Below are 16,071 nucleotides of genomic sequence, written 5' to 3' on the forward strand. Positions count from 1 at the left end.
GGGAACCTCCATATGCCGTGGATGCAACCCTAAAAAGAAAAAGAACAAATACAAGAGAACTCTGACACTGCCACATACCTGCTTTTATGCATACTTTCTGGGGGGGGGGCCGCACCCACGGCATGCGCAAGTTTCCTGGCCAGGCATCAAACTCATGCAGTGTGGTAACAACACCAGACCCTTAACCCGCTGAGCCACACGGGAACTCCTATGCACACTTTTTAAACTGGGTCTTCAGAGTTCTCTGGTGGCCTAGCAGGTTAAGGATCTGGCGTTGTCACTGCTGTGGCGTGGGTTCAATCCGTGGCCTGGGAACTTCCACATGCCTTGAACAGTGGCATTAATTAATTAATTTTAAGAACTGAGTGTTCTTTACATCTTTTGATGTAAGAAATTGAAGAACCCATGTTTTTTCCTTGACCTTCAGAAGAAGAGCAAAGACAGTAGAAAGGCCAGTCATGCCTAAAAACTGGGCTTCAGTATTTTTCTGTGAAATGCTTTCAAAATATGTATCTGACATGTTTCTTCTTGAAGGTACTTTCATAAACACTCTGGCTATCCTTAGCACTTTCAAACTGGGAGGAAAAAACTTATCCTTCTTCATCACATCCACCTACTAATTAGCTCAACTACACACATCCGTGGGTTTGGCCCTGTTTCATTTTTCTCTATATGCCACTGATCCCGTCTTTGGCAGGAAAAAGACTGCATTTCTAGAAGCAGCACAGACTAATCATGCTAGCTTATCTCCCATTACCTTATCAAACAAATATCCAGAAAGATGATGCCATGCGAGGAAAAGCACAAAACACGCTGTCCTCAATTTATTTACCAACAATCAGGACCCACAGATGGACCCATCGCTGCCTCTGTGAATGGCCTTTTATGACCTTTCTCTGGTCAGGATGAGCCAGATCCCACAGCAGGTCAGCTCGTGAGACTCCAGCAACTATGCCCTCCCCGTAAGGCCCTCCACTCAGCTTCAGGCACAAACTGCATGTTGTCCATAAAAATCTACTTACAAGAAAAATGAAGTTATTCTAACCAGCGCGCAGAGCAGGGGCAGTGCACCAAAGTAGGTGGCACCTCAGAAAGCGAGGCCTGCATTTGCTTTTGCTCTGATGGGACGCCCGAGCCCGAGAGCCCGCAGGTCCCAGAGAGGAGCAGGCGGTGCTGCCGTGCCCGTGAGACGTGGGCGGCTTCTGCCGGGGCCTTGCTGCAGAGGAGGGGACACATGGGGAGGGAGCGCGTGGTGCCCGCCTGTGTGTGCCATTGAGAGACCCTCAAGCAACCGCCCAGGCTCTGATCCGTGAGGCTGTTTCATGAAAACCTGGACTTCTGAGTCCACAGCCAAAGGGCCCAGAATAACGCCAAGAGGCGTACACCGTGTAAACAATGACTCCCCACACGAGGTTCACATTCCAGAAAACAACAGCTGTGGCACACCTGTGGCCCTTCTGACATTCTTTATTCAAAAAAGAAGCACCAAAACATAGAATTCAAATGTCCAGTCATTGAAATAGCAGGTTTGCCAAAGGTTTAAAAGTCAACTTGGATTGGGGGAGATTAATTATGGTTATTAGAGAAAGAATGAATTGCTTTCCAAGAAAAGGTATCTCAGGAACCTGCTGACCAGGAGGGTGGGTGGCGTTGAAGGAGGAGCGGCCGTCTGAGGTCCCTGAGCAGCAGAAGGCGAGCTGGGCAGGCCTCCTTGGGGGGGGGGCTGACCTGGGCCTTCGCAGACGGGACCCCTTCTCAGGCTCCCCTGGGGCAAAGTGACCAAGCCCCCTCCAGCAGGAAGCTGCACAGACACGTATCCATCCGCACCCACCTCTAGTCACCCCCACCGTGCCATCTGGGACACACGGCACTGGCTGGTGGTTCCGAACACAGAGCGGGGGCCTGGGAGAAGACGGGCCCCCGAGCGCCCTAGGCGTCGCGCTCCAGAGCACGGAGGTCCTCCAGGAGCTCGTGGGCCACGCTCTGCAGGCGGGGGTTGCGGCTCTTGGACATGGCCAGGATACGCTGCAGGGGCAGCGAGCTGCGCAGCTCCGAGGCTGACTTGGAGAAGACTTCTGGCTCCAGAACCACAGACTGGACGAGTCTCAGAACATGAAGACACACCTCTGCATCCGGATCTAGGGGAAGAGAGGGGACACGTGTGCTTAGAACAAGCCCTGCAGGGGCTGGGGCAAGGGCTCCTGGCCATTCTGAACGACAGAGGTGACTGTTGAGGAAAGCGTGCACCAACCCACGACAGTGTCACTTCTTGATGTGAAAGCCTAGCTCGTCAGAGGAACGTGACAAAACTCAGTCACACCCCATCTTCAAATATTACTCCTCACAGCCAGGGAACTGTAAAACGCTCAACTGAAAACCTGAGGCCGTTCCAGGTGTCCGTGGTAACTCTGTCCACTTCTGGCCATTTCAAAGGTGTTACTTCTTCTTCCCTCCAGCGCAGCAAATCCCTGCCCACAACAGGAACGGCCTCTCTCCAGGGCCACCGAGTCCCACTAAGTCACAGGCTGCATCACTCAGGGCTGCGTCCCTTTCCCGCGTGAATGCCCCAGAGCTGCAGCGCCCGGGAGCCCCGTGGCCGCTGTGCAACCACTAAGGGCAGCTGTACCCAGAGACCCGGACGCAGGCTCTAGCCCTTGACCAGGGCCGGTCCACTCGTCCCCACCAGGCCCTCTGCTGGGGCCTCAATAGGCTGTAGGTCACTCCTGGATCAGGTACCGTCCTGGCTCAAAACCAACACCTCTTTCTTAGCACGATGCCTTAAGAACCTTTGAAGAGGTGAGTGGACGGAAAGAGAGGGACCAAAGCCGCAGAGGGAACGGCCCCGAGCCCCTCCCGGCCCAGGGCAGAGTGCAGATGGAGAAGCAGAAAAATCCCGGCTCTACCTGAGGGCCTCCTATTTGGGGGAGTGAAGGAGACTTTCTCTGGCACAAAAACTGCCAAAGACAGGGGGCAGAGCGGAAGGCGCGGGGAGGAGGGCGGGGCCACCGAGGGCCCCGCCAGATGGATGGATGGATGCGCCCCAAAGGGCAGAGCCCTCCCTCCCTCCGTCCCAGCCTGAGCCACCCAGCAGCCTGTGGCGGGGGCGGGAGGGCCGGGAGGGGCGAGGGCGGAGGGGACAAAAGAGGGGCACAGCCGCAAGGGGAGGGGCACAGCCGCAAGGGGAGGGGCACAGCCGCAAGGGGAGGGGCACAGCCGCAAGGGGAGGGGCACAGCCGCAAGGGGAGGGGCACAGCCGCAAGGGGAGGGGCACAGCCGCAAGGGGAGGGGCACAGCCGCAAGGGGAGGGGCACAGCCGCAAGGGGAGGGGCACAGCCGCAAGGGGAGGGCCCGCAGCTGAGAAAGGGCTCGGACAGCTCCATCCTCACCCCGCACAAGGCAGGGGATGATGTGAAACCAGCAGCGCACAGAAGGGAACGCAGCGACGATAAAACCCAAACCACAGGCCACCCAGGCCGTGGCCAGCAGATCAGGAGGTGCGCGCCGCAGCCTCCCCTGCACGCCTGGCGCACGGCGGCCCCAAGGCCACATGCAGCCCGGCGGGTTTCTGCACAAGCTGTGAGCGAAGCGGGATTCTCATATTTTAAAGGGATATATATATATTTTTTTTTTTTTTGTCTTTTTTTGCCATTTCTTGGGCCGCTCTCGCGGCATATGGAGGTTCCAAGGCTAGGGGTCCATCCAATCGGAGCCACAGCTGCCGGCCTCCGCCAGAGCCACAGCAACACGGGATCCGAACCTGTCTGCGACCTACACCACAGCTCGCGGCACCGCTGGATCCTTAACCCACTGAACAAGGCCAGGGGTCAAAGCCGCAACCTCATGGCTCCTAGTTGGATTCGTTAACCACTGAGCCACGACGGGAACTCCTTAAAGGGATATTTTAAAAGAAAAGAAAAGAGAACAAAACAGAAGAATAACCGGCACTAGAAGCCACTGTGACCCTCCAAGTGCTTTTACTACCTGGCTCTTTACAGGAAGTTTGCTGACTCTGCTCCACTGCCCTACACACAGCACCCAAAAGCCAATCCGAAATGACAAGGACAATGCCAGGAAACGACAAGCCTACTGAAGGAATAAAGTAACCCACCGAGCCCGACTCAGAGATATCCTGGGCAGACGCAGAAACCATTAGAAAGGGAATCTGAAATAAATAAGATTAAACAGACGGGAAGACATTGTTTTAGGGGTTCTTAGAGTGTACTTGAAGCATTATAAATTGTTTATAAAGATTTTAATGTTTTAATTAGAAATCTTTAATTAACTGCTAATAATTAATAACACTAATAATTAATTGTAGTTAAACACTGTCTTGTAAACCCTAAGTGAAACACAAAGTTTTTAAACTGTAAATGATAAGCTAACAGTGCAGATAAAATAGAATATTAAAAACTCAATCCAGTAGCAGACAAAAAACAGGAAAAAAGAAACTAGAAATATTTCTATATTTTTCCCATACACATTAGATGAAAACTCTATAGACATATGATTAAAAGACAGAGAACTCAAAACACATCAAGACCCAATTATACGTTGTCTATAAAACACCCCAGATAAATATAAAGACAGATGAAAAGTGAAAGAACATAAAAAAATATGTCACGGAAACACTGCAGGAGTTTCCAGGTGGCACAGCAGATTAAGGATCCAACACTGTCACTTCAATCCCTGGCCCAGAACCTCCACATGCCACAGGCGTGGCCAGAAAAAAGAGAGTCCAGACAAGGACTTCAGAACAGAAGAACATTACAGTGGATACGGAGGAGCACGCACCACGTAATTATAACGAGGCCCACGCACCAAAGACATAACAGTCGCAACTGTGATTGTACCGAACAACAGAACTTCCCGGGAAAAAAGCAAAATCTGGTAGAAATCCAACTGCAAATGAATTCACAATTGGACTTGGAAACTTTAATACTCCTATTTTCATTACTGATTTTTAAAAAAGAAGAAAGAAAATCAGTAAAAATACATAGAATCCCTAAACAACACTATCAACCAATTTGACCAAATACACATTTGAGAGAATTCAAAGTATTCTATGATCACAAGGAATAAGGTCAGAAATAAGAGAAATTCACAATCACAGAAAAAAACAGAAATACAAAATAAGTAACAGGAAAAGATGTGAAAAAAATCTCCAAGTATTCAGAAGGAAAATGATACACTTGTAAACAATCTGTGGATTAAGAAGGAAGGCACAAGGAAAGCTAGAAAATGCTGTGAATGAAATGAAAACATTACAATAATGTGCAGATGCAGTTAAATCTGCTTATTAGGGGAACTTATAGCCCTGAATGCTCATATTGGAAAAGAATAAAGGTCTCAAATTAGTTGCCTTAGCTTTCACCTTAAAAAAAATAAAAAATCAACCCAAAACATTTCAAAGGAAAGCAATAATAATAAAGAGCAGAAATCAATATAAACAAGGACAAAAAACCCAATAAACCCAAAAGCCAGACCTGTTTTTAAAAACATATAAAATTGATAAAACTCTAGCCAAGCTAAACAAGGAACGGAGGGTGGAAGAAAAGACAGACACAAATTATACATGTGGAAATCAAAGAGGAGACATCACCACAGAGCCCACAGACACTAAAGAACTAATAAGGAAATACTATGAACAAATCTGTGCCCGTTAATTTTACAACGTGGGTGGAATGGACAAATTCCTTGGAAAACGTAAAATACTAAGATTCCTAAAAAAAAAAAAAAAAAAAGAAAGATCACCTAAACAATCCTGTATCTATTAGAGAAACTGAGTTTGTAGTTTAAAATGTTCCAACTATTTAAAAAAAAATCTACACTCAAAGGGCTCCACTGGCAAACTCCATCAAATATTTAAAGAAGAAGTAACAGTAATTCTACATAAGTCTTCAAAACATAGAAAAGGAAGAACTAAGTCAACTTTCGGAGTTCAAGACCGGCAGTGGGCAGAGACTACAGGCAAAGGTCAGGACCCTGGTGAGGGCCCAGAGGGGGATGAAGGTGGCGGGACAGAAGGGCTGGAGCTCAACTCCCTCCAACAACAACCAAATTCACAACTAAAAGCTGAGCAGTCCCCACCCAAATGGACCGGAAACCTTAAAAAGACACCCGACTCCAGAAGAGAAGGAGGAGGCCACATCAGGAGGTAGGAGGGGCATTTCGTGATATGAGCAACCCCATACCTCCCGGGTGGGAAGCCCCACGGACTGGAAACTAACTGGTTCACACAGACTCACCTCCAGGAGTGGGAGGTCTGAGCCCCACATCAAACCCTCACGTGCAGGGACCTGGCACTGGGAGAAAGAGCCCCGGAGCATCTGGCATTGAAGGCCAGTGGGGCTTGTGCGCAGGAGGTCCACGGGATTGGGGGAAACAGAAACCCTGATCTTAAAAGGCGCAGACAGACGTTCACGTGCACTGGGTCCCAGGGCAAAGCAAAGTCTCCAAGGGAATCTGGGTCAAACCTGACTGCGGTTCTTGGAGGACATCTGGGAAAACAGGGGTGAACGTGGCTTGTTGTGAGGGAGGGACATTGAAGGCAAAACTCTTGGGAATACTCAGCAGCGGCCTTTCCCTGGAGGGGGCCATTTTGGGAAAATCTGGCCCCACCCATCAGTCAGTCAGGGCTGAGAAGCCCCAGGGCAAACAACAACCCAGGTGGGATCACAGCCCCACCCCTCAGTAAACAGGCTGCCTAAAGACCCCCCAGGCACACAGCTGCCTCTAATCCCATCCAGAGACTAAGCCCCACCCACCAGAGGGATTAGAATCGGCTCCACCTACCAGGGGGCAGGCATCAGCCCCTCCCATCAGGAAGCCTACAGCAAGCCCCCCATACTGACTTCAGCCACAAGGGGGACAGACTTCAGAAGTAAGAGAGGCTACAACTCTTTTATCTGTAAAAAGGTCACCACACCAAAAACCTATAAAAATGAAAAGACAGAGAACTATAACTCAGATGAGGGAAAAAGGAAAAACCCAGAAAATCAGCTAAGCGATGAGGAGATTCTTATCCTCCAGGAAAAAGACTTTAGACTGTTGATGCTGAAGATGATGCAAGACATTGGGAATAAACTGGAGGCAAAGATGGATAATTTACAGGAAACACCGAGCAAAGAGATACAAGATATAAAACTTAAACAAGAAGAGATGCAAGAGTTCCCGTGGTGGAGCAGTGGTTAACGAATCCGACTAGGAACCATGAGGTCGCGGGTTCGGTCCCTGCCCTTGCTCAGTGGGTTAAGGATCCGGCGTTGCCGTGAGCTGTGGTGTAGGTTGCAGACGTGGCTCGGATCCAGCGTTGCTGTGGCTCTGGCGTAGGCCAGTGGCTACAGCTCCGATTAGACCCCTAGCCTGGGAACCTCCATATGCCACAGGAGCGGCCCAAGAAATAGCAAAAAGACAAATAAAATAAATAAATAAATAAATAATCCATTGTTGGCAATCATTTAAAAAAAAAAGAAGAAGAGATGCAAAATACAATAACTGAAATAAAAAATTCACTAGAAGCAGCTAACAGCAGAATACAGGAGGCAGAGAACGAATAAGCGAGGTAGAGGACAGATTAGTGGAAATTACGGATGCAGAACAGAAAAGAGAAAAAAGATTGAAAACAAATGAAGAGAGTCTCAGAGAACTCTGGGACAACGTTAAATGCACCAACATCCGTATTATAGGGGTGCCAGAAGGAGAAGAGAGAGAGAGAAGGGGACAGAAAAAATATTCCAAGAGATAATAGCCGAAAACTTCCCTCACATGGGAAAGGAACCACTCACTCAAATCCAGGAAGCACAACAAGTACCATATAAAATAAACCCAAGGAGGAACACACCAAGACACATATTAATCAAACTGACCAAAACTAAAGACAAAGAGAAAATCTTGAAAGCAGCTAGGGAAAAGAAACAAGTAACATACAAGGGAACCCCAATAAGGTTATCGGCAGATTTTTCAGCAGAAACCTTGCAGGCCAGAAGGGAGTGGCATGATATACTTAACGTGATGAAAGGAAAAAACCTCCAACCAAGATTACTCTACCCAGCAAGGCTCTCATTTAGATTTGAAGGAGAAATCAAAACCTTCACAGATAAGCAAAAGTTGAGAGAATTCAGCAACACTAAACCAGCCTTACAACAAATACTAAAGGAACTTCTCTAGGCAGAAAAGAAAACACCAGCAACAGGAAACAAAAATTCCACAAATGACAAGGCTCACCAGTAAAGGTATATATACAGTAAAGATACAAAATCATCCATGCATGATTATACCACCAAAATCAGAAATGATGAGAAGAGGTGGGTACAAATGCAGAACACTGCAGATGAACTTGCAATTAAGAGAACAACAACTTAAAACAATCTCGTATACATATAGACTCATATCAAAACTTCAGAATGACTGCAAACCAAAAACCTACAATTGATACACAAACAAGGAATCTCTGAAGAAGAAACATATCTCATAGTAAATAAGTGCATAATCCACCATGAAGGGGGTCATTTGACATCATTCTTGGAATGCTGGAGTCTCCTTAGATCTGATTCTGATTTCCTCTACATCGAAGAATTTATGATAATTATAATTAAATAATGCAACTGTACAATTAATAATATAGTTCTACAATTGCATTATTAATAACCATTTCTCTCCATGGTACAATGTAAAGTCTATAATGTCTTGTTTATCACATCACCTAGAATGGTATAATGCCTTTATTGAAGAATCAATATAATGTAACAAATTGTGAGGACATATTTATATAGTTACACTGTTTTTTAACCAACTTATGCATTTTATATTTTACTTATTTTCAGAGGGTGTATTATTTTTGTTATTCTTACAGTTAAGTTATTCTTTTTATTATTCTATATAAAATATTTAATGGTATATAAGACTTTCTTCTTTATAAATTTTAGTTGCATAATACACACAATTTTAATATAATGCTAATTTTTAAAGAAAAATTGAAATGTAATAGATAATACTAAATAGTAAAGATGAAAGCCATACAAAATGGGATAAAGTATAGAATAAGTTTCCTATTTGTCTCAGCATATTTTCCATTCCACTTATCCAAAGGGAGTCACTTAATATGTTTCTTAAGATCCATGATATAATAATCTGTGTGAATGTAATTGTGTTTAAATATATGTATTTTATTTTGAAAAAAAAAATTTTTAAGAACAGGCATTCTTGGAGTTCCCGTCGTGGCGCAGTGGTTAACGAATCCGACTAGGAACCATGAGGTTGCGGGTTCGGTCCCTGCCCTTGCTCAGTGGGTTAACGATCCGGCGTTGCCGTGAGCTGTGGTGTAGGTTGCAGACGCGGCTCGGATCCCGCGTTGCTGTGGCTCTGGTGTAGGCCAGTGGCTACAGCTCCGATTGGACCCCTGGCCTGGGAACCTCCATATGCCGGGGGAGGGGCCCAAGAAATAGCAACAACAACAACAACAACAACAACAACAACAACAACAACAACAACAACAAAGACAAAAAGACAAAAAAAAAAAAAACAGGCATTCTTCCTAAACCATGCAAACCAATCACTAGATATTATTGAACATGAAAAGAAAATTGTATACAGTGATGAATATATTTGCTTTGGAATTAGTTAACTAGCTAGTTACCTACAATTATAAAAGAGCTATGAAGATACAGCTGAAGGGTAAGATTTAAAATGTTCTTTAATTACTGTATGATAGATAGTTTCTTATCACTATGCACTCAGAATTGTCAATTCAAACTGTTTCCAACTTGAATTCTACCAAGTTTTCTTAATTAGCTTCTAACAAGATTTGCTTCATTAATGGAGTTTTTATTATTGTTGTAATTAAAAATAATTATGGAATATGTGCACACTCCTCAAATAAAAAAATTTAAAAAAAAAGTATCCTTGGTGAGCACAGATATAAAATCCCAGGCAAACCACTAGCAAGGTGGATCCAGTAAGACGTAAAAAGAACAGTATTTCGTGAAGAATAGATATTTACAAGTTCTCGTCATGGCTCAGTGGTTAATGAATCCGACTCGTATCCATGAGGATGCTGGTTTGATCTCTTACCTCACTCAGTGGGTTAAGCATCCAGCGATGCCATGAGCTGTGGTGTAAGTCACAGACACGGCTCGGATCCCGCATTGCTGTGGCTGTGGTGCAGGCCGGCAGCTGCAGCTCTGATTCAACCTCTAGCCTGGGAACCTCCATATGCTGTGGGTGTGGCCCTAAAAAAAAAAAAAAAAAAAAAGAAAGGAAGAAAAATTTACAGTGTAGTATTGGTGAAGGGAATAGATGTAAGTGAAACAGAATTATGGAGTCCAGAAACAGATCACAGTTCTGTTAAATCACAACAAAAGTGTAACTGCAATTCAACCCAGAAAGAATGGCCTTTTCAACAAATGGTGCTGGAAAACTGAACATATATGCAGAAACAAGGAACTTCTTTGGTTAAGTATTTTTTCAAATATTTTATTGACAGTGTCTTTGCTCATAGTTGCCAAAACCTAGAAATAACCCAAATTTTCTTCAATAGATGAATGAATAAAAAGACCATGACTCCTCCAGACAGGAGAAGAACAACAAAAGAAATCAGTAACTGATACACCCAAAACATGACGAATCTCAAATGACTAACGTTAAGGAAGAAAGCCAGACTTAAAAATCTAAATACTTTGTGATTCTCTTTATATATACAATTCTGGAACTGGTAAAACCACGGGAACACAGAACAGATTAGAGGTTGCCAGGGCCTGGGAACCAGGAGTTCCAAGGTTTCCAGGGGCTGACTGACAGTGGATCCCAGAGAGCATCTTGAGGTGATGGAACTGTCGAATGCCTTTTGATGGTGGTTACAGGGTGTGTGCATTTGTCAAAAGGTGCAGAACACTCTACTAAAAAGTGAATTTCACTCCGTGTGAACTGCAACTCAATAAATGCGACTTTTGGAAAGAGGAAGCCATTAAATCCCTGGACCCCCTTCTTACCCTCTGCCTCTAAGTAATAACTCCTTTCCTAGAGGACTGGGAGTGGATTTTTAAAGAACCTCTGGAACAGGGGGCATCAGGCACAATTGAAGACGGGGGTTCTGTCTGGAAAACACACTGGATTAAGTTGAAACATACCCACAAATTCTAAAATGCTCCTTCTTCCCCTACTCCGTTTCCAGACCTTTATACTACAGACTGGAGATGGGCTGAGCCTTCTCTGGGCAATGTGAGCAACTCAAGAAGAAACACCTAAAGATACTGACTTGTGGGTTCCCAGCTACTGGCTGAGCCAGCTCCCAGGACAGCAACACTCGCATGCCCCCCCGCCCCCACGCGCAGGGCTTCCAATCAGCACTGTGAATCCCACCCTCAATTACAAGCAGACAACCATGCATTTCCAGAGCCCTGAGAAAAAGATAACCGTCATTTTCAACAAAAACAAAAGGAGGGCAAAAGAGAGAATGTGCAATGAGAAGAAAACTTTTTTTAACTTCATTAATCTTTTCCCCAAGGAGATTTCCTTAAAAAGCCCGATCATCAATTAAGCAAGAATGGGATGCTATTTTTTTTTAATTCCAAAAAAGCCAGTTGGAAATTAAATGCATGAGAGTACAGATGAAGACTTCAACAGGCATATGGAAAAGAGAACAGAGGAAATCTCTCACAAGTGGCACTAACAAGCAGATCTTTTGTTATCTTTTTATCTATGCAAACTCTTCCCCAAAACTGAGGAGGAAGGAAGCATCCTTACTAACTCACTGTATGATGCTGGCATTACCCTAATAACAAAGTCAGAGAAAACCACAAGCCAATAACATTCTCTGATAAACACAGATGCAAAAATCCTCAATAAATTAGCAAACCAAATGCAAGAAAAGGGTCATATGCCATGATCAAGTGGGATTATTCCAGGGATGCGAGAACAGCCAACGTCTACATCTACAAATCCATCCATGTGATACATACCGTTAATAAAATGAAAAATAAAAATCATATGATCATCTCAGTGGATCCAGACAGAGCACCTGACAAGATTCAACATCCGTTTATGGTAAAAGCTCTCAATAAACTGGGCAGAGAAGGAACGTAACTCAGCAAAATAAAGGTCATATATGATAAACTCACAGCTAACGTCATACTCAACAGGGAAAAACTGCAAGCTACCCCAGATCAGGCATAAGACAAGAATGCCCACTCTCACCATTCCTCTTCAACACAGTACTGGAAGTCCTAGCCAGAGCAATTAGGTAAGAAACGAAAAGAAAAGCCATCCAAATTGGAAAGGAAGAAGTGAACCTGACGCATTTTGCAGACACATGATTTTCTATATAGAAAATCCTAAAGATTCCACAAAAAAGAACGATTAGAAATAAAAAAAGTACAAAATTGACATAAAACTGTTGTTTCTTTACACTAACAACATACTATCAGAAAAAGAAACTAAGAAAACAATCCCATTTAGAACTGCATCACAAAGAATAAAACGCCTAGAAATAAATTTAACCCAGGAGGTGAAAGACCTATACACTGAAAGCTGTAAGACTCTGATGAAGGAAACTGAAGGTGACACACAGAAATGGGAAGATAAACTATGCTCGGAGATTGGAATGGTACACACTGTACAAACGCCCATATTACCTAAAGCAATGGACTGATTTGATACAACTCCTACCAAAATCCCAATGGCATTTTTCACATAAATAGGACAAACAATCCTAAAATTTACATGGAACCACAAAAGATCCTGAATAACTAAAGCAATCCTGAGAAAAAGATGGAAGTATCACATTCTCTGGTTTCAAATTATATTACAAAGCTACAGTAATCAAAACAGTATGGCTTTGGCAGAAAATCAGACGCATAAATCAATGGAACATAACTGAGAGCCCAGAAATAAACCCACACATAATACAGAAAATTAATTTATGACAAAGGAGCAAAGAACATACCACGAAAGGAGTTCCTGTCATGGCACTGCAGAAACGAATCCAACTAGGAACCATGAGGCTGCAGGTTTGATCCCTGGCCTTGCTCAGTGGGTTAAGGATCCAGCATTGCCATGACCTGTGGTGTAAGTTGCAGATGTGGTGGATCTGGCATTGCTGTGGCTGTGGTGTAGGCTGGCAGCTGCTGCTCTGATTGGACCCCTAGCTTGGAAACTTCCATATGCCACATATATGACCATAAAAAAAAATAAATAAATAAATAAATAAATTGAGCAGCTATCTGCAAAAGAATGAAACTAGACCCCTGTCTCACACAACACATAAAAAATCAATTCGAAATGAATTAAAGATTCTAATCGAAGAATGGAAACCATAAAACTCCTAGAAAAAAAAAAAGGCAGTATGTTCTTTGACATCCGTCTTAGCAATATCTTTTTGATTATGTCTCCTCAGGCAAAAAAATAAAAGCAAAAATAAACAAATGGGACTGGAGTTCCCTCATGGCATTATCACTGCTGTGGCTCTGGTTACAGCTGTGGCACAGGTTCAGTCCCTGGCCCAGGAACTTCTGCATGCTTGGAAGCAGCCAAAACAACAACAACAAAAAAATGGGACTACATCAAACTAAAAACTTCTGCACAGCAAGGAAAAGAAAGGACAACCAACCAAGTGGGAGAAGATATTTGCAAAGCATATATCCAATAAGTCTCCAAATATATATACCTCATATAACTCAAGATATTTGCAAAGTACATATCCAATCATCTCCAAAATATATACCTCATATAACTCAATCACACACACACACACACACACACACACACACACACACACACAGACTTGATTAAAAAGTGGGCAGAGGAGCTGATGCGACCTTCTTCCCAAGAAGACATACAAATGACCAGTAGGCACGTGAAAAGATGTTCAGCATGACCATGAGGGAAATGCAAATCAAAACCACAACGAGCTATCGACTCAAGCCTTATTACAACGGCTGTTATCAACAAGGCAAGAAGTGCGTGCTGGTGAGGACCTGGAGAACAGGAGTCTTCAGGCTCGGTTGGTGGAGATGTAAACTGGTGCAGCCACCGTGCAAACAGCACGAAGGTTCCTCAGAAAATTAAGAACAGAACTGCCACATATTCCAGCTATTCCCACTTCTGGGTATCTAGCCAAAGAACAGGAAAACACGGAGTTCCCGTCGCGGCCCAGTGGTTAACGAACCTGACTAGGATCCATGAGGATGCAGGTTTGATCCCTGGCCTTACTTGGTGGGTTAAGGATCCGGCGTTGCCATGAGCTGCGGTGTAGATTGAAGATTCAGCTCGGATCCAGCGTTGCTGTGGCTGTGGTGTAGGCCGGCAGCTACAGCTCCAATTTGATCCCGGCCTGTAACCTCCATATGCCATGGGTGTGGCCCTAAAAAGACAAAAGACCAAAAAAAAAAAAAAAAAAAAAAGAAAAAGAAAGAAAGAAAAGAAAAGGAATAGGAAAACACCACTTTGAAATGGTATCTGCACTCCTATCCTCATCACGGCAGTATTTACAGCAGCCACGACGGGGAAACAACCCAAGCACCCGTCACCGGACGAATGGATCAAGAAGATGTGGAATATACACGCAACAGACTAACAGTCATAAAAAAGATGAAATTTTGCCATTTAAGACAACACAGATGGACCGTGCAAGTATTACACTAAGTGAAATAAGTCAAAGACAAATACTGTGTGATTTCTCTTATATGGAACTTTTTAAATGAACAACTCCCAACGAAACAAAAACAAACACAAAGATGCCGAGAACAGAGGAGTGGTTAGTGGAGGAGGCGCCAAATGGGAGAAGAGGGTCACCTGTGTGGTGACAGAAGGAAACTAAACTTCTGGTTGTGGGCACACGGTAGTGTACGCAGAAATCCACGTATGAATTTGTACCCGGGAAACTTGCATGATGTTATAAAGCAATAAAAAATAAAACAAGCAAATGTCTTTTAGAGAAAAAATTCCTCCTGGTATTTCCCCAGTGTTGGTTCTTTTTTGGTGTTGAGGTACACAGTTGATTCACAATATTATGTTAGTTTCAGGTGTACAACATAATGGTTCAAATTTTATAGATTGTTTTCCATGTAAAGTTGTTACAAAATACGGGCTGTATCACCAGGATGTACAGTCTATCCTTGTAACTTATTTATTTCATACTCAGTAGTTTGCACCTCTTAAGCCCTCCCCCCGTATCTCACCCCTACCCTCTTCCCTCTCCCCACTGATAACTGCTAGTTTTTCCTTCTATCTGTGAGTCTGTTTCTATTTCATTGTACCACTGGTTTCACTTTTTTAGGTTCCACGTGTTACTGATCACGAGTACGTGTCTTTCTCCGTCCGACTTGACTGCACGAAGCATAATACCCTCCAGCTCCATCCATGCTGTCGCAAATGGCAACACTTCGTTCCTCTTTAGGCCGCGTCCTGTCCCCGTACGTATGAGGCACCACATCCATCGGTGGACGCCCACTCCGGGGGCTTCCACGGCTTGGCCATTGTAAATACTGATGTTAGGAACACTGAGGTGCACATACGTGTTTGAATTAGTGGTTTTGTTTTCCTTAGACACATACCCAGGAGTGAAACCGCTGGGTCACAGGTGGTGGTTCTATTCTGTTTCTGAGGCGCTCCGCTGTGGCTGCGTCACTTTCCTTTCCCACCAAGCGCATAAGAGTTCCCGTTTCTCCACATCTTTGCCACCATCTGTTACTTGTGGTCTTTTTGGTAATAGCCATTGGGACAGATGTGAGGTGACAGCTCACTGTGGGTTTGCTTTTAACTGATGATTAGCAATGCTGAGCATCTTTTCATGTGCCTACTGCCCATCTGAATGTCTTCTTTGGAAAAAGGTCTATTCAGGTCTTGTGCCCATCTTTTTTTAATTGGGTTGTTTGTTTTTGATATTGAGTTGTACGAGCTGTTTGTATGTTTTGGATATTAATCCCTTATAGGTAATATCACTTGCAAATATTTTCTCCCATTCAACAGACTGTTTTTTTCTTTTTGCTGATGCTTCCTTTCCTGAGAAAAATCTTTTAAGTTTAATTAGGTACCATTCAGATTTTTTTGCTTTTGTTCCTTTGCCACAGGAGACAGGAT

General features: G+C 44.1%; 1 protein-coding gene across 4 annotated transcripts in view; it reads right to left on the minus strand.

Moving 5' to 3' along the window:
- HSF2BP (heat shock transcription factor 2 binding protein) overlaps window positions 1,451–16,071 on the minus strand; it is an 83,799-nt gene continuing 69,178 nt past the window's right edge. For 2 of the 4 annotated variants that reach the window (XM_021071073.1, XM_021071074.1), the window contains one exon: window positions 1,451–2,138. In XM_021071073.1, coding sequence (XP_020926732.1) covers window positions 1,930–2,138 — 209 coding nt within the window. In that variant the 3' untranslated portion in view covers window positions 1,451–1,929. The remainder of the gene's footprint in view (window positions 2,139–16,071) is intronic. The other 2 variants (XM_021071072.1, XM_005657160.3) reach the window with 1 other exon arrangement.

Source organism: Sus scrofa, chromosome 13 (genome assembly GCF_000003025.6).
Source record: "Sus scrofa isolate TJ Tabasco breed Duroc chromosome 13, Sscrofa11.1, whole genome shotgun sequence".
In the NCBI taxonomy this organism is placed as follows: Eukaryota; Metazoa; Chordata; class Mammalia; order Artiodactyla; family Suidae; genus Sus; species Sus scrofa.